At 54.3% G+C, this 23,553-nt stretch overlaps 9 protein-coding genes across 9 annotated transcripts; 3 read left to right on the top strand and 6 right to left on the bottom strand.

Moving 5' to 3' along the window:
* The first annotated feature begins 819 nt into the window (after positions 1-819).
* On the top strand, positions 820-5,673 carry DL89DRAFT_263802 (uncharacterized protein). The gene is made up of 16 exons (XM_040885987.1): positions 820-1,852; positions 1,899-2,121; positions 2,190-4,175; positions 4,200-4,441; positions 4,466-4,508; positions 4,539-4,658; positions 4,692-4,823; positions 4,851-4,943; positions 4,980-5,108; positions 5,139-5,302; positions 5,330-5,347; positions 5,372-5,422; positions 5,444-5,454; positions 5,476-5,527; positions 5,555-5,563; positions 5,594-5,673. The coding sequence occupies exons 1-16, from the start codon at positions 879-881 to the stop codon at positions 5,604-5,606; spliced, it is 4,260 nt and encodes a 1,419-aa protein (XP_040747000.1). The 5' UTR covers positions 820-878; the 3' UTR covers positions 5,607-5,673.
* Positions 5,668-10,235, top strand: DL89DRAFT_263801 (WD40 repeat-like protein). The gene is made up of 3 exons (XM_040885986.1): positions 5,668-5,942; positions 6,044-6,131; positions 6,330-10,235. Exons 1-3 carry the CDS (start codon positions 5,861-5,863, stop codon positions 10,177-10,179), a joined length of 4,020 nt encoding a protein of 1,339 aa, XP_040746999.1. The 5' UTR covers positions 5,668-5,860; the 3' UTR covers positions 10,180-10,235.
* DL89DRAFT_3908 (uncharacterized protein) lies at positions 10,214-10,905 on the bottom strand. The gene is made up of 2 exons (XM_040891610.1): positions 10,525-10,905; positions 10,214-10,440 (listed from the first exon to the last, which is right to left on the bottom strand). Exons 1-2 carry the CDS (start codon positions 10,681-10,683, stop codon positions 10,249-10,251), a joined length of 351 nt encoding a protein of 116 aa, XP_040746998.1. The 5' UTR covers positions 10,684-10,905; the 3' UTR covers positions 10,214-10,248.
* Positions 10,906-10,996: 91 nt separating this feature from the next.
* DL89DRAFT_280333 (uncharacterized protein) lies at positions 10,997-12,712 on the bottom strand (the record flags this gene model as incomplete). Its single annotated transcript, XM_040889588.1, has 1 exon — positions 10,997-12,712. The coding sequence occupies one exon, from the start codon at positions 12,710-12,712 to the stop codon at positions 10,997-10,999; it is 1,716 nt and encodes a 571-aa protein (XP_040746997.1).
* DL89DRAFT_263799 (uncharacterized protein) lies at positions 12,583-13,314 on the bottom strand. Its single transcript, XM_040885985.1, has one exon. The coding sequence runs from the start codon at positions 12,914-12,916 to the stop codon at positions 12,722-12,724; it is 195 nt and encodes a 64-aa protein (XP_040746996.1). The 5' UTR covers positions 12,917-13,314; the 3' UTR covers positions 12,583-12,721.
* DL89DRAFT_219687 (xanthine dehydrogenase) lies at positions 13,282-17,289 on the bottom strand (the record flags this gene model as incomplete). Its single annotated transcript, XM_040884405.1, has 2 exons — positions 13,282-16,596; positions 16,636-17,289. 2 exons carry the CDS (start codon positions 17,287-17,289, stop codon positions 13,282-13,284), a joined length of 3,969 nt encoding a protein of 1,322 aa, XP_040746995.1.
* A 192-nt stretch (positions 17,290-17,481) lies between these two features.
* Positions 17,482-18,846, bottom strand: DL89DRAFT_289492 (alkaline phosphatase-like protein; the record flags this gene model as incomplete). The annotated part of the gene is made up of 1 exon (XM_040889961.1): positions 17,482-18,846. The coding sequence occupies one exon, from the start codon at positions 18,844-18,846 to the stop codon at positions 17,482-17,484; it is 1,365 nt and encodes a 454-aa protein (XP_040746994.1).
* Positions 18,847-19,388: 542 nt separating this feature from the next.
* DL89DRAFT_263798 (uncharacterized protein) lies at positions 19,389-20,052 on the bottom strand. The gene has a single exon (XM_040885984.1). The coding sequence runs from the start codon at positions 20,038-20,040 to the stop codon at positions 19,450-19,452; it is 591 nt and encodes a 196-aa protein (XP_040746993.1). The 5' UTR covers positions 20,041-20,052; the 3' UTR covers positions 19,389-19,449.
* An 854-nt stretch (positions 20,053-20,906) lies between these two features.
* On the top strand, positions 20,907-22,480 carry DL89DRAFT_3800 (streptomycin biosynthesis protein StrI). The gene has a single exon (XM_040891596.1). It carries the CDS (start codon positions 21,065-21,067, stop codon positions 22,373-22,375), a length of 1,311 nt encoding a protein of 436 aa, XP_040746992.1. The 5' UTR covers positions 20,907-21,064; the 3' UTR covers positions 22,376-22,480.
* The last annotated feature ends 1,073 nt before the right edge of the window (positions 22,481-23,553 follow it).

The raw sequence follows: 23,553 nt of genomic DNA, 5'->3' as shown, positions 1-23,553 counted from the left end.
GTTGAGGCACAGTCGGTGCTTGACGTCCAAATTACCAGCATCAGCCCGCATATGGCAGCACCAACCCCAGCCGACTGCGTGCTAAAAACGCCATACAACATTTTCAGCGAGCCGCTGCGACAGGTCCCGATAATCCGGGATATTTGGCTCTACAAAAACAAGGCAGCGAATCTGTCTGCATGTGCACCAAGCGTGGCCCTACATGTACATACGGTACGATGGACCGAGCAGCCTCGACTCTGTGCGCGAGTTTGGATATCAGTTGGGGCTGAGTCTGAACCATGCACTGAATATCTCCTTCAAGAGCGCAAAGCCGCAGATATATGTCGCAGCCGTCATTCCAGTCAAGGGCTGTTCCGTTCTACGGGTACCATGCGGGGTACAGGCCGTTTCTGAAGATCCTGTTGAGCAACCCAGGCGTTATGTCGCGCGCTAGCATGCTGCTGGCGTCGGGCGCTGTCATGAACCAAAAGTTTGACCTGTTTGAGTCACACCTGCCGTACACACTGCAGTTCCTGGTCGACTATAATCTGTTTGGAATGGATTGGGTAAACCTGGCCAATGTTCGGTACCGCTCACCGCTCCCTGTCACCGAAGACACGGAAATGATCTCGGATGCTACTGTTGGCGAAGCGCAGCGGTGGGTTCCGGGTGGAATGCCCCTGTACTTGGTCAATCCGCAGCCACCCCCGCGTATCAGCCGGTGTGAGCTTGAGGCAGATGCAGTAGCTGCGGACATTATCAATCGGCAGCATGTGCCTGAGCGACATGTGCATCATGTGTTCAAGGAAGGCCAGCTGGGTATGCATTTTGGCAAACTAGTGCACTCCCTGAGCCAGGTATGGGCTGACGAAAACCAACGGCGTGCTGTTCACGGCATGAAGATGCAGCAGCAGCATGATAGCCAGGTGTTGGAGCGGAGAAAGGATGCGCCGCAAGTTGAAGCCGCAGCTCAGCGGAATAGACCAGGACTGGAGTGGTCAAACCACTGGCGGATACAGAGTCTGCTGCAAAGCGCGCTAGCAAACGACAGACAGCATGTGGACCACGGGGTGTCGGGCGAGTCACTAGCGATGTGGGAGGATGTCAGTCAGAAATTGAGCGATATTGGAAGCGAGCTTGCCCAGGATAGCTCTTCGATGTATATAGCAAACACGGCGGAAGGAAGCAGCTCGTGGGTTGATTCGTGGCCGACCTGCCGTGAAGTCGATACTGGCGAGGTTCGCCTTATCTCTGCTGCAAGCGAACACAGATCACATTTTTACCTAAACTTTGCTCACAACCTGTCGCCCGGACAGTCCAGCCTAGAAAGCTCTCCGGCGTTTAAACTCGATCCTCAAACCTTCGACGAGTCGCTGTTGCTATCGCAGAGTTCTCAGCCTTCACAAACCCGACCGCTTGTGGACGAGTCAATTATCAGCCAGGGTGTCTCCGACAGTGCTACAAAGGACCACGGCTCAAACTGCTCCGATGTCGATGGCTTGGACGACATGCTTGCAGATGCATTTGTGAGTGCATCGCAGAAGAGTGAGTTTGATGAATTTGGCGACCTCGATGGACTGGACAATTCGTGGATTGAAGGTGAGCTGCAGAAGCTCAATGACTACGAATCTGCTGACGCAGCAAAGCCTATTCCGCAGGTTGACGGTGGGGACGACGACAGCGATGACTTTGTGCCATCAGACAGATCAAGACGCACCACCACTCACTCGAGTGCTCGTCGCAGGCATCGTGTACGTCGTGTCCTTACACCACTTGCCCTGAAGCCATCCCCCAAGATGCCACAGCGTGTCGAGCAGAAGAAGAGCTCGTATAGCAGCGATTTTGATGATCAGTTTGAGGAACTTCAGCGGTCGCTTAATCCACCGAAACGGCACCAGCGCAGTGGCCCGAGTCAGGCATCAGGAACTAAGCCTGTCTGCGAGCCAGACAGCCGGCAAGACACCATCCCAGGCTGTGAAGGCACCCAGTCGGGATGTTGGGAGTGATTTTTATATTGATATTGTTCGGCCATCGCGGAGTGATAGTGGAAGCAAGGAGGTCCACTGTATACCGAGCTCGCCCGAACCAAAAGCTGATGCCATCGGTGACAAGTCACCATATATCGGCAAGAATACCAATGTAAGCACTGGGCAAGAAATACCGGATAGCTCAGGAGCAGCAATAGCCGGAACAGCCGATACACGTAGTCGACAAGAGTCCATCCGGTCAACTATTCTGATATTGGCATGCTAACTGTTGTCGACAAGGCTCCTGCCAGCATCGACGCTCAGTCGCCAGATCCCAGTATTCTATCAAGCGATGATGAGGCACCGGTTGAGCCATCCTGGGACGATACCGTGGTATTCCGGTTTGCAAAGCCATCACCGACTGCTGAACATCTTGCAGCGAGCTTGTCCCGATACAACCTACCTGAAGTAGTCACTCCAATTCCGTTCTTCTCCAAAACGCGGGATCTGCCGAATCGCACAAAGTCGTATGCTGGACAGACGATCAAGTTCGCATCAGCCGATCCGTCGGAGCTGCCTGTGTTTGATCCAGTGCTCGCTCAAGACTTGGACCGATCAAGCATGGAGCAGCAGAGAGCAGCACGAATAGAGCGCCAGCAGCGGCGTCAGCAAATGTGGAGCCCAGCGGCAATAAGCGCAACAAACGCAGCTATGAGCCAACGAGCGCAAAGGAGCTCTGGTATTGCTGACGGATGGTGGGAGTTTGCCATACGACCGCCACATCCGCACACAGCTGTAGCTGGGTACGCATCGGTAAAACACAGCGCTGTGCCATCACAACTGGCTGATTCGGCAGATGCCTTGCATACTCCAGCCAGGAAGCGCCAGCGCGATCAGTCAGACCTGAAGTGGGGCTCAGTGCTGGGAAAGCTCTCTGGGTTCACCAACACACAGTCCATGTCTGTGACGCCTACAATGTCCTCGACGTCACAGCAGCTAAATTGTATTGGGAAACGCGAAAAAGTCCCCATGTCGCAGATGTCGCTCGAGATTATCACTAGCACGCGGGACTGGCTGCTTCCAGACCCCAAGCTCGACTCGGTTCTATGTATGGTTGCGTGTATGGTGACTGACAAACCGCAATGGGATGTATCGCCGTACTCTGGATGCAGGACTGTTGTGTGGACCCACGGTACGTCTAGGCCATTGTCGCGACTCGGGTTTCCGGGCCATGTCGAGCATTTGAACCTGGACGACGAAGTCCAGATGATAACTGAATTCACGCAGTGGGTGTGCACGCATGACCCTGATGTTTTGTGTGGATACGAAGTGCAGAATAGCTCGTGGGGGTATCTGATCGAGCGCGCCGACGTTGTCTATGGCATGCGGCTGAGCAGCGACCTATCACGGATAATCGATCCACCATGGCGCCGCCAGCAGAGCGGATATGGACGCGAGCAAGACTCGTGGAGCTACAAGAAAGGTGCAGCATTGAGCATCGCTGGGCGACATGTACTCAACGTCTGGCGTCTGATGCGCAGCGAGCTCGCGCTGACGTCGTATTCGCTCGAAAAGATCGCTGAGGAAGTCCTGAAAGAGAAAGTTCCGCATTTCACACACAGCAAAATCTCTCAGTGGTTTTTGAATGGGCCAGCGGTGGCTGGGATTCGAGCTATCCGGCATGTCATGTACCGGGCGCGGGCAGATCTGCGGCTGCTGGACACCATGGATATCGTGCAAAGGGCGTCTGAGTTTGCCAGCATCATCGGCATAGACTTTGACTCAGTGATCACTCGTGGATCGCAGCTGCGTGTCGAGTCGCTAATGGCGCGTATTGCACACCCAGAGCTGTATATCCTTTCGTCGCCGACCCGCGAGCAAGTCGCGCAGCAACGGGCTGCCGAATGCGCTCCGCTGGTGCTTGAGCCGCAGAGCCGGTACTACACGGACCCAGTGGTGGTGCTTGACTTCCAGAGTCTCTACCCGAGCATTATGATCGCATACAACTACTGCTTCTCAACGTGCCTTGGCAGTGTCGAGGATGCAGTATCGCAAGCCCCCGGCACCAAGCGACGACTTGGCTTCACCGATGTGCATATCCCGCCCGGCATCCTGTCGAAGCTGCGCGACCATGTCACAATCTCCCCTAACGGCGCTGTGTTTGTCAAGCCCGAGATCCGCAAGGGTCTGCTGGGTCGAATGCTGCAGGAGATCCTTGAGAGCCGGGTGATGCTTAAAAATGCGATGAAGACGTGGAGCGATGATGAGATGCTGTGCAAGAACCTGGATGCACGGCAGCTGGGTCTCAAGCTGATTGCCAACGTCACCTACGGGTACGCAGGCGCGTCATTTTCTGGCCGAATGCCGTGCGTGGAGATTGCCGATGCCATTGTGCAATCTGGGCGCGAGACACTGGAGAGTGCTATCCGGTTCATTCACTCGAAGCACGACGAGTGGGGTGCCCGCGTAGTGTATGGCGATACCGACTCAGTGTTTGTTCATTTCCCAGGGAAGAGCCGGCAGACAGCATTCAAGCTGGGCCACGAGATTGCCCAGGCCGTTACTGCGTTGAATCCGGCGCCGGTCAAGCTCAAGTTTGAGAAAGTGTACCAGCCCTGCGTGCTGTTGACAAAGAAGCGCTATGCCGGCTGGATGTACACGGCGCCAGACCAGACCGACCCGATGCTTGACGTCAAGGGCATGGAGCTGGTGCGGCGCGATGGATGCGTGGCCGCCCAAAAGATCATCGAAGGTACAATGGACCGTCTGTTTGCGACCAACGATCTGTCGCAGGTCAAGTCGTTCATCACCGACGAGATCTCCAAGGTATCGCAGGGCGAGTACCCGATGATGGACTTTTTCATTGCCAAAGAAGTGCGGCTTGGCACATACTCGGCGCAGGTTCTGCCACCACATGCCAAGGTCAGCATGGATGACATGCAGAGTGACGCCAGAGCCGAGCCGCAGTACGGCGAGCGGGTTCCATATGTGGTGGTTGATGGCGGGCCAAATGCCCGGCTGACTGACCAGGTTGTCAGGCCGCTGGCGCTGCTGAACAGGCCAGAACTGCACCTAAACTACCAGTACTACATCAGCAAGCAGATTGTGCCGGCACTCGACCGGGTCCTGGGCCTGGTGGGCATCGATGTCAGGACATGGGTCAATGACATGCCTCGCCACCGGCGCAAGGGGCTGCATGATTCTCTTATCGATGTGTTTCTGGCGACCAAGCCCGACGATGATAATGACGGACTCGACAAGCCTGTCAAAAGGAGGCCGGCACGCCGAACTCTCGACCACTTCTACCACGAACGCTCATGCCTGCTGTGCCGCCAGACCATGCCACACCTGCCGTCGCCGGGTCGCGCCAAGGGGGCCAGTGACAAGCTGCTGCGCGTGTGCGAGGCATGCCTGGACGACAGGCCAGCGCTGATGTCAAGGCTGGCCCGGATCCAGATGGGTATTGACTGGGCGTCGAAGGCGGTATTGGACAGGTGTGTACAGTGTGTTGGTGGCGGGAACCGAGCCGATGTGCTGATGGCCGTTGAGGGCTGTGACAGCCTCGACTGCCCGACGATGTTTGAGCGGCACAAGCTGGCGCGCAGGAACCAGGCGTGGGCTCGGCTCCGCGCTGAGATGGAGAGCCAAGGCATTTAAGCTTCACTGGGCAAAGGCGATTAGCGCAACCCCTTTTCTCGCCAGTTTTCCTCAAACAATTATTTGCACTTTGTACTTTTTTCTGGCAACCCTGAACAACAAAAACGGCGTGTTTCCACCAAAAATAGTCGGCCTGCACGCAGCCCAGATTCTCTTCTATCGACAGCAGCGTGTCTGCTTCCCTGTACAACTGCTTTCTTGTTTTTATTTCGCATTTCCCCTGCACACAGTCACATTCCAACAGCAGCAACCAAATGGTCTCGCTCCCTGCCCTCAACAGACAGCGCCAGGCGCTTCCCCTGGCAGGCAGACTCGAGGCATGCAGCGGCACCGTCGGTAAGTTCCATCAGAGCACCTTGGCGCCCTGTCCACCACGTCTGCACAACCAGTATTACTAATAGCTGCTGACCTATCAATTTCCCTGATGCCCACTGTAGCTCAGTGGTCGCGAAGCACTTGCAACATCCAGAACATGGAGCTGCGGCAGTCACTCCAAGGTCACGAAGGCTGCGTAAATGCACTATGGTAAGCCAAACAAAATTATCCCGGTGGTGTGGGGAGCATGAGACTCGCACTCCAGAAGGTGGCATCCGTATTTTCATTCCAGCCTTGCGGCACACATGCTGCGCCCTCCGAAACTGCTGCTGCCGCTGCCGTTGCTGCTGCTGCTATATGCACTCCACATGCACTCAACTACCAACCGCCCATTGCTACTTTCATTAGTTGGTCGCCCGACGGCCAGTACCTGTTCTCTGGATCGGACGACTCGACGATCTGTATCTGGAGAGCCGCATCCGATGGATCACGCATCTGTAAGATCAAGACTGGGTTTGCCGAGCGCGTATTTGACCTCAAGGTCATGCCTGCGCCCAATGACCACTTGCTCATTGCCTGCTCAATGGACCACAGTATCAAAATATTCGATATCAACCGCATCCTGCTTGCGGCCAGTGGCACAGAAAGCTCGGCGGTCATTGGGCCAGCTGACTTCTGTATCCGCACATTTACTGCGCACTCGAGCCCCGTGAAACGGGCTGCACCGATTCCCGATTCGCCGAATCAGTTTCTGTCTTGTTCTGAGGATGGCACTGCACGGCACTACGATATTCGAGAACCGCCCAGGCGCAGCCTAGGTCACCCCGATGGCAGCCGTATAGTCGCAGACTACCACATGATTCACGCAGAGCTGCATGCACTGGACGTGAACCCATTCTACACCCACAGCTTTGCCGTCGGCGGCACAATGCTTTCGATCATGGTCCATGACCTGCGCATGCCGCGGGTGTCATCCACGCCACAGAGAAGATGCGACTCGTGTGGTCAAGACGTTGCCAGTAGCGGCTGCGTCGTGAGGCTGCGGCGTGGTCGCGCCAAGGACAGGCGAGAGGTTTTTGAAAAGGCGACACAGAACCCTGTCACTGGGCTGAGATTTTCGAGGGATGTGCCAAACCAGATCATTGGCAGCTGGTGCTACGACTACGTGTACTTGTTTGATCTGAACCAATCGCAGACATACATGCACAGCTTGGCCGCCAGGGAGACATCGCTCCCCAGCAAGGTGTCTGGAGACAGCGGGCTCGGGAGTAGTAGTCGGCCTGTGTTGCCAAACGTAAAGCGTGTCCGCTCTGGAAATAGCGACACTTTGGGAGTTGTGTCATCGAAGCAGGAAGGCGGCAGCAGGTGGCCGGGGTCAGAGACTGACAGTAGCACAGCGTCTAGTCTGGACCACTCGAAGGTCGATAGGCGCCGACAGGACTCAGCATTTGCCAACTCGGAATGGAGCCCTATGGCAGCTTCAAGGAACATGGCTATCGCCGACACCACTTCAGAAGACATTGCTAGCTCTGTACAACAAAGTACACCGTCGTTCGGCATACGCGTCATAAGCCAGGACGAAGCGCCATACTTGTTTGAGAGCCACAGCGACACGGATGCCTATCCCGCCAGTACTGCGGAGAGCAGCGATAACTCTGCAAGTAGCTCATACAAGCAGAGTAGGCCATGGATGATGCATAGTGAGCACCATGAGTACACTCCATCGTGCGACAAATGCGTCAAGAACGGCGGTCGACAGGAGCATGCCAAACACAGCCTCAGGGCAGCTCTGGATGGTGGCCAGCGTGGCATGAGGTGGGCACTGTCGCCAGATGAAAAGGACCAGATCAACCGATATATGTATCAGTTCGCTGATCTCCTCGATGACGGTGAGTACAAGGAAGCCATTGGCATCATGTCGCTGTTTATTCGTGGCTTTGAGGGTGGCAGCTTTACCTACAGTGCCGATCTGCCCACCTTGTTGGAATCCGCCGACAATATGAAGAGCGAGCAAAAAATAGTCGACACCTGGAAGGACCTCTACATGGACGACGATATGGACCGCCGCCGCGTCTTCGCCATCGGCCACACCAACCGTGCCGCTATGAACATGTTTGTTTACCGTTGCCGATGGCTCCACCGCTTCCAGGTATACCTGCTGCGTGATCTGCGCCAGTTGAGCATCGGCCAGCTCCAGACGATCCGGCAGGACTTTGAGCTCATTCGAAGTGATTTGGAGTGGGCGCGTCGCGACTGCGAGATGGCATTGCAGCTCAACCCGTTTAGCATCCTTGCTCACTCGCATATGCTCAACATCGAGTGGGAGATGTACCGCTCAGACGTGCTAATGTTCATCCTGGAGCTGATACCAACGGTTGACGATTTCTTCCGCACTGAATCATCGCCACCGTATTGGGATGACGACAATGTGCCGGTCCGGAGCCGCCTGCGTGCAGAGTTTGGCAACATGCCCCAGCGACTCCATGAGCTGTGTCAACGGACAAGCCGCTCGTTCAAGCGCATGCGGGCCGAGTGCGAGCAGATCGGTGGGCTCGCGTTCCATCTCGGAATCACTGATGACAAACCGAACATATCCTTCGATTCTATCTGGTGCCGGTTGCGCTATGTCAACCGCCGGTTCTATGGGATGCCATCGGCAACTGTCCTCGCTGTGCACCAAGACAGCACCAATCTGGAAGCCCGGTTGGATAATGCTGGCTGGATGCTTGACGAGGGCGTGGTTGAGGATATCGATAGTACCGAGGGCATGGTAGTGTTGGCGCATCTTGCCAAATACTGGGTGTCGCTGAACGCTGAGTCGATAAGCACCAGCAATACGCTGGTCGACGACCCAAGCTCTTTGGCCGGCATGTTCTTGTGCAATGCCCAAGATGACCTCGGTCACCATCCATTCGACCCAGGCATGTACTACTTGGACAAGTTCGTCGAAGGAAATTTTGATTGTCAGACGCTTCCAGCGATCGGCCCAAAGAAACTTGATGAGAATCTCCAGTACGCTGGCTCGTTCTCCGACGACGGGGAAGAAGTCGGCCACGTCTACAGCTCGAGTGGGCTGCTGGTTAAAGACCTTCACGCACCATCGGCCCATGCGGCTCACAAGGCACCACGCCCCCCGCCCTTCTCTATCAGCATGCGTGTTGAGAGTGGGCGCGACAGGAGTGACAGCAGCAGCTCTGCATGCAGCGTCAGCCACGGAGATACGTACGCTACCACGGGCAGTGGCAGCGAAGCCAGCTCAAGCGACATGAGCTCCAGCGACATGAGCTCTACCAGCACTGACTCGAGCGAAGACGATGACAGCAGTGATATGGAATTCAGCGACCAGAGCGAATCGGCATCATCGCTATTCAGCGATACAGACTGGCCACGTCCCACAGTCGAATTTATCCCTGGTCGCGACATGGCGATAAACGACCGTGAGGCAAGCTCTCAGACGGGATCACGCACAAACACCCGGCCAGAACTAGACTCCTCCGCCGAACCAACGCCGATCGTCCAGCCGCATATGTGCTACAAGGGCCATTGCAACTTCCAGACGATCAAGGACGTAAACTTTGTCTTTGACAAGTACATTGCGTCTGGCTCCGACGACGGCCGCATGTTCATCTGGGACCGGCAGTCCATGGAGATAGTGCAGATTATCCGTGGCGACAACGAAGTCGTCAACATCATCGAGTCCCACCCAACACTGCCGCTCATCGCGGTGTCGGGAATCGACTGCGAGGTCCACATCTTCAGCATCAACCAAGGCGGTCCATCGCCTATCCATCGCCAGACCTTTCCCCTGGTCCGCCGCGAGCACCTTGCCCTGGTCAGCATCACCAATGGCACCTCCAAGTACATCGACGATATCTATGCGTGCGACCCGTACGCGCAGGATCTCGCCTACTCTGGCCACTCGCTTTGGCCGTCTGACGCCATCTATGATGCGGTTGCAAAGCAGGTGTCGTACACATTCCCGGCTGTCAGTGAAAGCGAGCTCGCCAACAAAACCCAGATCGTGTTTGCGAACCAGGAGCTGCGGCAGAACGGTATCACCAACGCCTCGCTGACTCACCGGCTGATGAGCAACATCTTCTTCAACGCCATGCTTGGATCGCGTCGTATAGCTAACGACGACACGTCAGAGCAAAGCGACGACGATATGGACGAGGACTATGATAGCGACATGGATGGCTTTAGCGATGGGTTCATTAGAGAGGCCCAAGCCAGTACCTTTTTCGGTAGCAGTTTCTAGCGTGTATACAACAGGGCAGTGATTCTATTGCACATGAATAAAATGGAGGTTGCTTGGCATTCCCAATATTCAGTCGCTGCGGATAAGAGCTGCGAGCCTGTCTGTGTCAACTTCGATGTCAGCGATGCCCTTTGCTACGCACGACACAGTGCTGTTCCACTCGGTCTTTGCCTGCGGGATTGCGTTGTTTGACAGACGCGACGACAGCGCCTCGTACTTGTTCATGACATCCGGCTTGCTCTCCTTCCACGATGGCATGGTCTAAAACAGGTATGGTATTCCCATGGTTTAGTATGTTGTCTCGCGCCCTGGCTGGGGGTGCAATTGCAAGTCACGGCATCATACCTGCTTCTGGCCTGTCGAGGCTTCCCTCAAAACAGCCGCGGCCTTTTGCAGCTTGTAGTTCATGACATGGCTCTGCTCTGTGAAATGCGAGGTGAAGGTGTACACTGCTGCCGAGCCGACCACGAGTCCCGAAGTGAATGTCGCGAGAACGTTTGCCATTTTATGAGAATTTCTGTTGTGGAGGAGTGGAAATTAGCGCGGAGAGCAGAAATGCATTTCTCCACAAAATTCGAACCAAATAGGAGTGCAATCCACTTATCGCTGATCCGCAGAGTTAATCCGGCTGCCATCATCGGATTCAACGTAGATGCACCTAGTGATGGCTTGTCGACATCAGACCGCCACTACATGCTGCTGGCTAATGTGGTCTTCAGAGTTTACAACCAACGGGTTTGCCAGCAGCAACAAAGGTATATTGCGGTTGTAGAGTGCTTTGGTGAGAATGTATTCATATCGGCTCAAACCAGAAAAGCTATAGAGTACCAGAACCAGCACGCTCAAGGTGATGCATGAGGTTTGCATGGTGCCTTGTTTCTTCCACGTCAGCTCGAGCAATAAATGTATCTGGTGTAAACATGGAGCAGCCACTTCGTTTGTCCTCTAGCCAGTTGGTTTGTACCCGCTGAATACTGGGACAGAGCACGATGAGAATGGCAACCATCTTCGAACTAGCTATCGGCTCACTGTCGTCATATGCTTTGTTCAAAATGGTCAGAGTAGTGGACAGAGGGTAGCACTCTGTATAGATCTCATCCATGAAATCCATTTCTGAGTAGACAATGTCTAAATGGTCGAACAGGAACTCACAAAGGAGATCGTTACAGCTGCAGCCACCGTTGTAATACCGGTCATAGCTATCTCTTGAATTGCCGCTGCCTATGTCGCTGGTATTTTCCAAGCCATCATCTGTTTCTGTATCCACCGGTCCTTCTGTACCACCACTGGACAGATCGTCCAATCCCCAGCTATGGCGGCACTTGCCAATGCACCTGCTATGCGTCTGGTCAGCGCTACGCAGCCCATCGGTGATCTCGATTCCAGTTGCCATCCGTCGTAAAAAGGGCAATACCTTTATCAGCTGAACAGTCCACCGGAGAGTGAATCGAATGGTCGGGATGTCGAGGATGGTGATATTATGCCCAAAGCTATCAATCGAAATCCCCAGTTGGTCGAAATCGCAGTAAGCTGAGACGCTTTTAATGATCTGAGCTTTTGCGCCCAAGAGGAGGACCGACCTGGTATCCTCATTGAGGGTGACATCCGCATCACCAAGCGATATCCGTGTATTGAGATATTCCAGTACGGGGAACCGGCTAGCGCTAAAAACACTGTGCCTGTTTAAGACTGAGACAGATCGTGTGTCCAAATCAAGCTTTAGGCTTGCAAGCGATTTACTGTTTCCCTTGAAGAGTATATCGTTGCTGAACGGGTAGACCTGTTCACACTCAAGCTTCTCCAGGGCTGGAAAGGGGGCGCCATCTGGCGAATCAAGGAATATAGAACCACCAGGGACAAGGTATGAGCTAAAGGATATCTGAAGGGACCGAACGCGTGGGTACACTATTGGTGTATTGTCGTCAGAGCAAATGGTTTTGGTAAACACCTTGTGTGAGTCGCTAGAGATACCAATATACTCAAGCGAGGGTGCGTTGCGGTGGATCATCTCGATAGCTGGTGAATCTGTGCTCAGGATGTTGAGTGATAGGCTGCGTATGTCGGTTCTGCTGAAAGGGATAATATTGAGATTCGGTTGCCACGGTTCGCGGAAATCGATTGAGGCTGCTTGTGAACACAAGCCTGAAAGCAGAGCACGAATGAACGAACTGCACGGAAGATCCGTGGAAGCAGAGCAATCGGATAGCATGATGCTTCTCATGTTGGGAAGCATCCGTCGTATCTCGCTGCAGAACTTCTCTGCATGCAGGGTCTCGTTAAATTTGGTACTGGCTAGCTTTCTATCCCAATCATCAAAGGATATAACAAGAATAATCATGTTGGGAAAAACCTGATTGAGGGGAGGGTTCATGAACATCAGATTCGCTGTGCCGTCTATGATACCGCTAATATTCCAATGGAGCTCTAATTTCTTCACGCGCATGATATCCCCAGCAGACATTTGCCCCTTCAGTTCGCATGTCAGTGGGCGCTCACAGCAATCGATCATCTCACGATGACAATAATCATCCATGCCACACCACTAGTTGCCTTTGTAAAGCTTATCTAGTGCAGCCTCTCGCCACCAACGGCAGGTAGCAAGTAGGACAGCGATGCGAATATAGGGTTTGCAGAAGCAAGCACCAATGGTGGGATCATCGGGAATGATATCGCCGACGTACACATCTACAATCCTCTCGAGGATAAGCGTAGGCAGATTCTGAGCGAGCGAAGGCATGCCGCAAAATAGGTAGTAGCAGTTGCTGGAAGAAACTGAGAGAAATAATTTCGGAGGTTCAGAAAATAAATAGACAGCTGCAGTGGTCCTGAGCATTGAAGTAAGGTCGGGCCACTAACCACCAAAGCGATCGTCCATTTTCATGCTGCGGTTCCAAGGCTGAAATCAGACCTACCGCTTTGCGGTATGGTAGTTATTCCGCAACTAGGCATATATTCCGCCCAACTACTCATTCAGGCTCCTCTTGGTCACTGCTACTTGCGGACAAAATGTCAGGCACAGCCAGACTGCTTACTGCTAGAACTTTGTTATTTATTGAGCACACATCCACTGGTGGTTTCCAGCATATGCAGACTGTAGCGCGACTAAATGCGCTGAATAGTAGACTTTGCCAGTTTCCCCTGCTCCTCGAGTTTGTCAACAATGGTGGTGATGCCATCGTCACAAGCCATGCGCAGTGTTTCGACTGTAGCTGGGATATCCATGTGCAGGGTACCGTGGCTGGCTCTAGCCGCCTTGACTGCCTCCCGCAGCCCAAAGAACACTGACGAGCCAAGGAACAGGGGCGGCTCGCCCACAGCTCGTGACGAATGGATGTTGTTCAGATGCTTGTACTCGACGCCCTCCAGAATCGCCACACGGAAATCGCGCGGGATGTCCATGCATGTGGGCACCCGGTACAGACCCAGGCGGTTAGTGCTCAGGGCACCACTGGAAGTGTCAAGCATCAGCTCTTCGGTCGTGCACCATCCAACGCCCTGCATGAATGCGCCTTCAATCTGCCCAATATCCACTGCCTTGTTGAGCGAGCGACCGACATCCATGAGTATGTCGACACGGTGGGCAGTGTGGGCTCCGGTCAATGTATCCAGCTCCACCTCGGCAATCGCCACGCCCTGTGTGTAGTAGAGGTAGTTGAAACCACGCTTGTTGGCAAAATCCTCGGGGATCATGTCAATGTTGAAGAATGCCCGCTCAGACAGGTCGACCTGGTCAGTGAATGCGGCTCTGACCGCAGCTGGGAAGTCACTGTTAGGCATGGGTTCGCGATATGGCTGTAGACGGCTGGCCAAGGCTTTACACGCCTTCAGAACAGCGCCACCATTGAGGTCTGTCGAAATCGATGCACCTGTTGGTGTTGAGTTTGCGAGAACTTCGGTAGATGAGCCGGGTATATATACTGAGCTCAGCGGTACACCTAGGGCATCCGCTGCAATCATGGCGATCTTGGTGTGCAGTCCCTGACCCATTTCCACGCCATGGTGGTGCACCATGACACTGCCATCGAGGTGTATGTGCACCAGCGCTGCTGCTTCGAGCATCTCGCGGCTACCAATAGTAATGCCATGCTTGGTTGGGACCAGCGCAATACCTCGCTTTCTGAACATCGACTGCTTGTTGTACTCGTCGACAGCAACCTTGCGCTTCGCGTACTCGGCCGACTGCTGGATCTCTTCAAACATTTGTGGCACCGTCCAGTCATGAATGTGATAGCTTGATGGACTCAGCTCGCCCTCCTTGTACAGATTGATTCGGCGGAGCAAGTCGGCATCCATGCCCAGGCTCTCAGCGACCTCGCGCATCATCGACTCGACAATAAACTCGCCTTGGCATGCACCGAATCCCCTGAATGCTGTTGTACTGGCAATGTTTGTCTTGCACACCCGCCCGACAAAATGAGCACTCGGACTGTAATAGCAACCATCGAGCGACGATAGGCAGTTGTTCATGACTGGGACTGAGCAGTCATGCGAATGTCCGCCATTGCTGAACACCTCGACCCTGCGTCCGATGATACGGCCATCCTGCATTACACCGACCTTCCATTTGCCTAGGAATGGGTGCCGCTGGCCTGTAATTCGCATGTCTTGATCGCGACGGAATACTAGACGGCTGGGCTTCCTTGTGCCTTGCGCTACAACAGCAGCAACTGATGCAAAGAGCGGGGGTGGCATATCCTTGCCTCCAAACGCTCCACCAAGACGCTTGGCACGGCAATAGACTCGATTGGCTGGAATACCAAGCGTTTTGGCAACAGTTGCCTGACAGTTATGCGGCGACTGGGATGTAGCAAAAACATCGTACTCGTCATCCTCGCCCTTTGGGACAACTAGGAACGCTTGCGGCTCCATATACAGATGCTCCTGAGCGCCGCACCGCGCCTCTCCTTCGAATACATAATCAGCGCTGGCAAACGCAGCCTCGACGTCCCCACACTCAATCTCGCTGACTTCCTCAAAGAACGACTCTTGTTCGATGGCCTGGTCGATCGAGTAGATTGCAGGGAGGTCCTCGTACTCGATCACAACAGCGTCTGCGGCGCGTCTAGCAGTCTCGCGGTCTTTGGCGGCAACAGCGGCAACAATCTGGCCATGGAAATGCACTTCCTTAGATGGGAGGATTTCCTCGTCCTGCCAAAGGTTCCAGACATTTTTGCCAGGTATGTCAGAGGCAGTGAACAGCTTGGGATAGACACCCTCCATGCCCAGTGCCTGTGATGGGTCAATCGACAGGATCCGGGCGTGCGAGCGTGTCGACAGCACCAAGCCAACAGAGAGCTCGCCGTGGACTGGCGGCATGTCGTCAATATATACTGCCTGTCCAGTTGTGTGCTTGAGCGCCGATAGGTGCGGCTCGCCCTTACCGATGATCGCCTTCTCCTCAACTGGTGCAAATGCCTGTTCTGAGATCATCGACTTGGGCTGCGTGTACGCCAGATAGTCGTCTGGAATGCGTGGTCCGAGCCCATGGTCGATGCCAAATTCCTTGCACGATGCCATCCAGAACTGATACAGCAGGCTGGCAGCAAGTGATACGCGGTACTTGGGCCTGTCGACATTGTCAGCTAATGCTGATGCGGCCTCTTGTGCACACGTCTCAAGCAGTGTGCTGTTGATAAAGCCGCTGTCTGACCAGTCCGCTCCATGAGCCAAGCTAGCTGTCTCCTGGGCGACAAAATATGTTCGGTCAAGTCCAGCAAACACAAAGCTTGCATCCAGAACCCTGAATGTAACTGGGTCGATGCTCACACGCATGCCACAGCTCACGATTGTTGAGTCGTTGGCCTTGCGCATCGACTGCTTCTGCGAGTGAACAAACACCAGTGCACCACTTGCCGCTGAAGGCAAGTTCAGTGGGATGTGTATGTGCATGATGATCTCGCCATCAGCTAGACCAACACCATCATGCAGGTATCTATCCAGACTGACTGTGCGTTGCACTCCCGAAACAGCGTGCTGTAGGCTAACCGCTGCGTGTAGAATGAGCAGCACAGGGATAAGATCTGATGAGGAGGGTATGGTGGCAATGTGGCCACCCACAGTTGCCGCATTGCGCACATGCGGGTTGCCAATACGTGCCAGGCAGTCGCGCAGAGCACCAAGTCTGCTAATGGTCTGGGCTTTTTGCAGCAGTTGCGCCAGCGTGACACATCCACCAATAACCAGCTCGTGTCCCTCGTCAGAAAGATGTAGTTCCTGCAGCTCCACAATGTCGCCAATGTACACATGTGGCCTCCTCACCAGGTCCGCATAGCTCTGGAGGCGGAATGCGGTGTTTCCAGCAACAAGTGCCGCGTGATGGTGCTTGGAGAATATGTCTTGCACGCCCGCCATTGACATAGGCCGATATACAGGCGCTATGCTAGAGGCCGATGCAAGGCGCAAATGCCCCATGCACTGCTCTGCATCGCCGTCAATCTGTGCTTTGGCGTAGCGGACAAGCGCCGGAGGGAAAATGAGCTCCTGAGATGCGTCATACCTTCGGAACTGGTTTTTTGTTTCACACGGGGCAGCATCCTGCCCAGCCTTGAGCTTGCAGCAATCAACCCTGCCACAGCCAGCACCGTCCTGGTTCCAGCGGTTGTCGCGCGCCAGCGTCTTTGCCGCATCCAGGATAGGGCGGTAGCCAGTGCAGCGGCACAGGTTCCCAGCCAGGCATTCCTCGATCTCGGCCTCGGTGGGCAGCTCGTGCGGGTTGTTCCTGAGCAGAGCGTAGAGCGACATTGAGAACCCAGGCGAGCAGAAACCGCACTGCGTGCCGTGCAACAGGGCGATGCGTTCCTGCACTGGGTGCGGGTAGGTCGGCGAGCCAATACCCTCGATTGTGGTGACATGCTTGCCATCCAGCGCATACAGCGGTGTCAAGCAGCTGTTGATGGCCAGGTGCTCGACCTTGTTCTCGACGGTGTCAAACTTTGACAGCATGATGGTACAGGCACTGCACACACCCTCATTACAGCCCAGCTTTGTGCCGGTCAGTCCCTCGCTGCGTAGATAGTTGGCCAGCGACATCGCCATGTCCATGGAGCCTGACTGGATGATGCGGCGCTCGCCGTTGACGTAAAAGAGAAGGCTCTCGCGATACTTGTTCATGTCTTGAAAAAAAGGCGATTTTTAGAAATAAAACGACTGCACTAGAAGAGGAATTGGTGTTTACTAACAAGTCACTACTTGCTGCGGCCGGTCTTAAAGGAAACTTGTTGCCTTTGTCAGTATACGGCACAGACGAGGATTAATATGTGGAATTAGCCACTCAGGAGCGCCGTATATTCCTATCTCTGCATCTCAGAGATCATCTACACGCTGATGATACGGGAAATTAGGCTGCCTGACGACTTCATTGGCCAGCAACTTTGATACAGGGCCCATATCAACCCCCAGGTACTTTGACATGTAGTCGCTGATTTGCACGTTCTCATAGCTGCCGCGCAAATCGCTCGTGCCAGCTCCATATGCGTAAAGTCCAACATCGCCTCCAGTGTGCCCTCCAGTGGTCCAGCCAATGTGTGCGCGGGCAGATACGGCCTGGCCAATGAACCGACGGCATATTTGCGAATCCATACTTGATGCCCTGACGATACTCAGTATCTCTTCCTGAGAAGCATCGTTGATGCCCATGAGGTAGGGAAACACGATACCAGAGACAAATTCCACGCGGTTCTGTACCGGAACATGCTTCATATCGGAACATATCGATGCTGCTGACCGCTTTACGGGGGCAAGAGCCCGTGGATACCACGCATAGTCCGGGTCTATTCCTAGTGTCAGCCCGCCGGTCTCATGGTCCGAGGTGGCCACCATGGCGGTGTCGGGATGCATATCGATGAATTTGTGCACTGCGGTGACAGTCTCCCAGTAAGCAACGATCTCGTGCAGGTGAGTAGCAGGGTCGTTGTCGTGGGCAGCCATGTCGATACGCGCGCCTTCGATCATGACAAAGAACCCAGGGCCATTCTGGCTGTTGCTGTTTAGCACATTGAGCCCTTTGTAAACCATTTCGGACAACGAGGGCTCTTGGTCTGCACTGCGGTCAATTTCATACGACATGTGCTCGCTGGCGAACAGACCCATCAGTGGTAGCTTGGTGGTGTTGACATTGAGCGAGTCAAATTCAGCTTTGCTGGATATCTGTGTGTATCCATTGCTTCTGGCTATGCCCCACACATCTATATCATCCGTGCGGCAACTCCCGGCATCGGTGCTGGGCAGGAACAGGCACTTGCCGCCACCGAACAACAGGTCGACCTTGTTCTGGATTGTGTTGTTACCGATCTCTTGCAACGCAACCAGCTCCTCCATGTTGCGATTGACAACATGTGCAGCAAAAGCGGCAGGTGTCGCGTGGGTGATACGGGCCGTTGTGATCAAACCAGTCTTGTAGCCCTTCGCCTTTGCGGCCTCGAGCACAGTTCCGCATGGCTTGCTGTCTGTAGTTATGCCAACAGCGCCGTTAAAACTCTTGACCCCACATGAGAATGCCGTCGCAGCAGCAGCAGAGTCGGTTACAAACGAGCTGTTGGAGCTTGTGCGTGTGGAGCCGACCAGCAACCCGTCAAGAACGCTGACCCAGCTGTTTTCAATGCCGTTTTCAGACCGAATAAAGTCGCGTGCGAGTGTCTCTGACGATGTGCCAAACCCATCGGATATCATGAAGATAAGATTACGACGCGGTGGCAGAGGGGCTGCGAGTATAGCTGACTGCAGGAGTACAGCAGTGAAGATGGTAGGAATAATCATAAAATGTAAACATGCCAAGGGACCATGCTGTCCAACAAAGCAGGTTTCTGGCCGCCTGCTTATGTACTACCCCGCACATGGCAAAATAAAAGAATGTGTCCAGCACTCCACATATGATGGAGATTAAAGGGGTTGCCCGCACTCTAGAGTTAACACCCCGTAGTTGGGACAAGTCATTGCAAATAGCACAGACTGTAAATGTAGCCCAAGCGATTGGTATTTGAGCAGTTCGCAGGCCCTTTGCATGGTGCAGAGATAGGCCTGCTGGGCTAGCCAGCTAGTTACTGCTCATCCATAGACCGTGCTACTACTACTTTTGAGTGTATAATTAGACACGATAAAGCAATACCGTTTTGTAAAAGAAAAATCATACTGTCTAATATACGTGCCACAATTTGGAGAGCAAACATGTGCTACAGCATCACTGCTAAGTAATTCTAGGGGAAAATGATATGTAAAAAGACATAGAACTGTTCACATTTAGAAAGTTTTGTACATGCATGCACTGGTGTTTACTCAGTTGCAGTATACGCCGGTGCTAGCAGCGTTGTTGTAGCACTTGAGACCGCCTTGGCAAGCAGCGTTCTTGAACTGGCCACTCCAGCTCTCACACTGCAGGTAATCGCCAGTCTGGCCAGCAGAGACGCACTTGGCAGTGTTTCCAGCGCATTGGCCAGCGCCAGCGTTGCCACCAGTGCCAGGCATGCCGCACATGGTAGTGCCAGGCTTGTTCGGATTAGCATAGCACACCTGGCCATTGGCGCATGTCTGTGTCTGCCACGTTCCACTCCAGTTATCGCATTGCCAGTAGGTAGCTGAAACACCGTCAGCTCCGTTCGGGCACTTTGACTCATTTCCATTGCACTGGCGGGCATTGGTGTTGCCGCTGTTCGGCGCCTGGTTCCTCTTCTGGGTGCTGGCGCCAGGGAATCCACACATGGCGGTTCCAGGCTTGTTCGGGTTGGCGTAGCAGACCTGGCCGGTGACGCAGCTCTGTGTCTGCCAGGTGCCGCTCCAGCTGTCGCACTGGAGATAGGTTGAAGAGACACCATCGACACCGTTGGGGCACATCGACTGGTTGCCAGAGCAGTCAGCAGCGCTGGCCATGAAGCCGAGAGAGGAGGCGATCAGAAGGAGAGTAGCAGTGTAGCGAGCCATTTCTGTGTTGCTGTGTTGCTGTAGTAGAAGAAAAGAGTGCTTTGTGTTGTTGATGATGCGTGAGTCGCAAACTGCATATACAGATGTGGTTCTTTTATACAAGACGGTAACCAGGCATGGTGAGCAATATCTGGGTTTCAAATATGCAGGAAAGCACGCACTGGCATCTTGGACAGCCGTGCTCAGAGCCATTTTTAGATCATTCAGGCACTGTCTATTTTTGCCACGCAACAATTGGCCGTGACACCTGGTAGTCAGAGCAGAACAAGGCAAAAATCAGCTCAGGAGCCATAGCGGGGACATCTGGAAAACGCCCTGCTGCAAATCAGACAGCCCTGCAGGTCCCCCTGAAATTGCGTGGTTAAGGAGCTCCTCGCCGGGGTGTCTATGCGGCCATGGTTTCTGATATCTTTTGCAGCTGGAATATTTTTAGAATTACTCGCGACGCACCCACCGTTGACCTGCCATCCACTTACAAGCTGAGTCTAATAAAAAGAGAATAATACACCGCAGAATGGACAGTGTGGGCGAAAGCGGTGTCCATCACACTATTTCCACATGTGCGCAATACTCAGGACAGCTGCAGTCGAGTGCATATCAGTATGCTGGAGCACCTGGGCTGTGCCTATGTATTCCTACTGTTACATTAGGTGCTTGATCTGGCCACAAGTGATGTAGATGATATTTGCGAACCCCGAATCATCCACTTGGACATGTGTTTCGCTACCTCTTTATGCGGCCCCATGCACACGTGAGAACGGCTCTCAGGTGAAGGATTGCCGCCTACGGCCATTACCACTCGTCGACGGCGTCCCCTGCTCCGAATTGGCCAGGATCTCGCAGATTCCATATCTCATCTCAAGGAGCACAAACTTCCCCTGGTTTTTCTTCCCACCATTCTTTTACCACTTGACCCTTATCACATATTTTGCTCCTCTCTTAGTGCACACTCAGGTTTACTGTGTCGGTAAAGATGACCCAAGACACGCCGAGTTTCCCCGTCAAGGTCGCCATTGTTGGCTGCGGCAACCGCGGCAATATCTACAGCACCTACGCGCAGCAATCGTCGCGGATGCAGGTGGTCCAGCTGGCCGACCGCTCGCCCGCACGCCTGAATTCGCTTGCCAAGAAGCTTTCTCTGGACGACTCGTCCTGCTACTCATCATGGGAGGACCTGCTGAATGCACCCAAGATTGCCGACGCCGTGCTCATCTGCGTTCTCGACCGCCTGCACAAGGAGGTGGCAGTAGCATTTGCCAACAAGGGCTATCACATTCTCTTGGAGAAGCCCATGGCAACCGAAATCGACGACTGCAAGGAGGTGTACGAGGCCGTGCGCCGCAACAACGTTATACTAGGCATCTGCCATGTGCTGAGGTACACAGCCTATAACCAGAAGATTAAGGAAATCATCGACTCGGGTGCCCTGGGCGATATCGCCGGGATCCAGCACATGGAGCCAGTCGGACACTACCACTTTGCGCACTCGTTTGTGCGTGGCAACTGGCGCAAGGAGGCTGAGACCTCGTTTGCACTGATGTCCAAGAGCTGCCACGACATTGATATCCTGCTGTATTTCCTCGGCGACAAGGCTCAGTGCACCAAGGTGTCGTCGTTCGGCGGGCTGTCTCACTTTACCAAGGACAAGAAGCCGGCAGAGGCACAGGGTGCCACCAAGTGCCTGGACTGCCCGCACGAGCAGAACTGCGCGTACTCGGCCAAGAAGATCTATCTCGAGCCCACTGAGAAGGGACATACTGGGTGGCCGGTTGATGTCATTACCGATATCGTCGACATTGAAAACGTCCACGAAGCCCTAGCTACTGGCCCCTACGGCCGGTGTGTGTACGAGTGCGACAACGACGTGTGCGACAACCAAGTGGTGAATATGGAATTCGCTGGCAACAAGTACGTCTCGTTCTCCATGGTTGCGTTCACCGAGGAGATTTGTGTGCGCAAGACACGCATCTTTGGCTCCAAGGGCGAGTTGGTAGGCGACGGCAACCAGTCGATCGAAGTCTACGACTTTTTGACTGGGCAAAAGACCAAGCACACGCCCCAGCTGGTCTCTGGCAGCCTGGCTGGCCACGGAGGTGGTGACATGGGCATGATCACGGCGTTTGTCAGCGCGGTTGCATACAACGACCAGAGCTTCCTGTCATCCGACGCCTGGAGCTCGCTTGATTCGTGCGTTGTTGTCTTTGCCGCCGAGGAAGCACGCCGGCAGGGGAAGGTGGTCAACCTGGACGAGTTCCGCAAGCAACACAACATCACTAACATTTGAGGGCGATATATCGGCCATTTTAACGGATTTTTTTCATGGGGTCAGCCACGCGATACATGATATACCAATAGCATTTAGCCTTCTACAACATGAGTTCCAGGTGATGTGCCGTTTATAGCACGTGCTGGATTTATTATAGGTATGGATGTCAAAATTACAGGATGGTGTGCACGATTAGGCAACGGCTACGGCTTGCGATGAGCGGGGACACCGACCTTATTGGTACAGCAGCAGGCGGCATCACCGACCCGCCGATCATCTGGCGCTGGTTGCGGACTGGTGCCATTGATGCCGCAAACACAAATGGCCAGTCAGGGAACTTGGTCTTGAAGATGACATGCTCGAACCCACGCACTTCGTGCCATACAGAGGCCGACTTGGGGCGCGGCGGAATGCATGTGTCCCTGAACGAGCATGTTTGCAAAGTTGACGGCACATTTGCGCACAGCCGGGTTGCACGGCTCGTTGCGCCACCAGATGAACACATCGGCCCATGTGTCGAGCACTACGACGCCGCCCATGGGCACCTTCAGCAGGGTGGCCGCCTGCACATCCGATCCTACGCTGAGGATGGTTGCTGGCGGCACGGCTTCCCAGAACCCGTACAGAACCTTGCGTCGCTCCAGGGCACGCTCAAAGTCAGCGTCGTCGCCGGCCCGACTCGTCGGCGTGATCTGCGAGTACAGCGACGGAACAGTGACCGACCCCATGCCGCGGCTATCGATTGAATTCAGGCGCGTGAAGAACTTGCGCCGCGCGCTGTCGGATGCTGTCGACTCGTCAATGATAACCACTGCGGCCTTTCCGAGCAGCTCGCGGTCGCGGATCTCCATGGCAACGCGGGTGATGGCATCGCGCTTGATTGCTGCTGCGTGGGCGCCGATCCACACATAAATAACCCGCGATGCCATGGCACAGATCGACTTGCGTCGGTTGTACTCCTGGGCAAGCAGGGGCTCGGCGTTGCGCTGCGAGTTCCGACGCGACTTGGCTAGCGACGTGTGTCCCTCTTCGTCGGCAAGCGGGAACGAGACCATGGAAGTCAGCGCAGTCTGGCTGAGTTTGCGGAACAGGCACGGGTAGAGTAGGAACGCGTCCTTGTGGTTGAGCGACGAGATGCTGGTCGGCACTGTGACGACATGCAGGTTCACCATACCCTTGCACTTTAGCAGCGTCCA

Source organism: Linderina pennispora, assembly GCF_002104995.1.
Source record: "Linderina pennispora strain ATCC 12442 chromosome Unknown DL89scaffold_1, whole genome shotgun sequence".
Taxonomy (NCBI): Eukaryota; Fungi; Kickxellomycota; class Kickxellomycetes; order Kickxellales; family Kickxellaceae; genus Linderina; species Linderina pennispora.
This window is presented reverse-complemented; position numbering and strand designations above follow the sequence as displayed.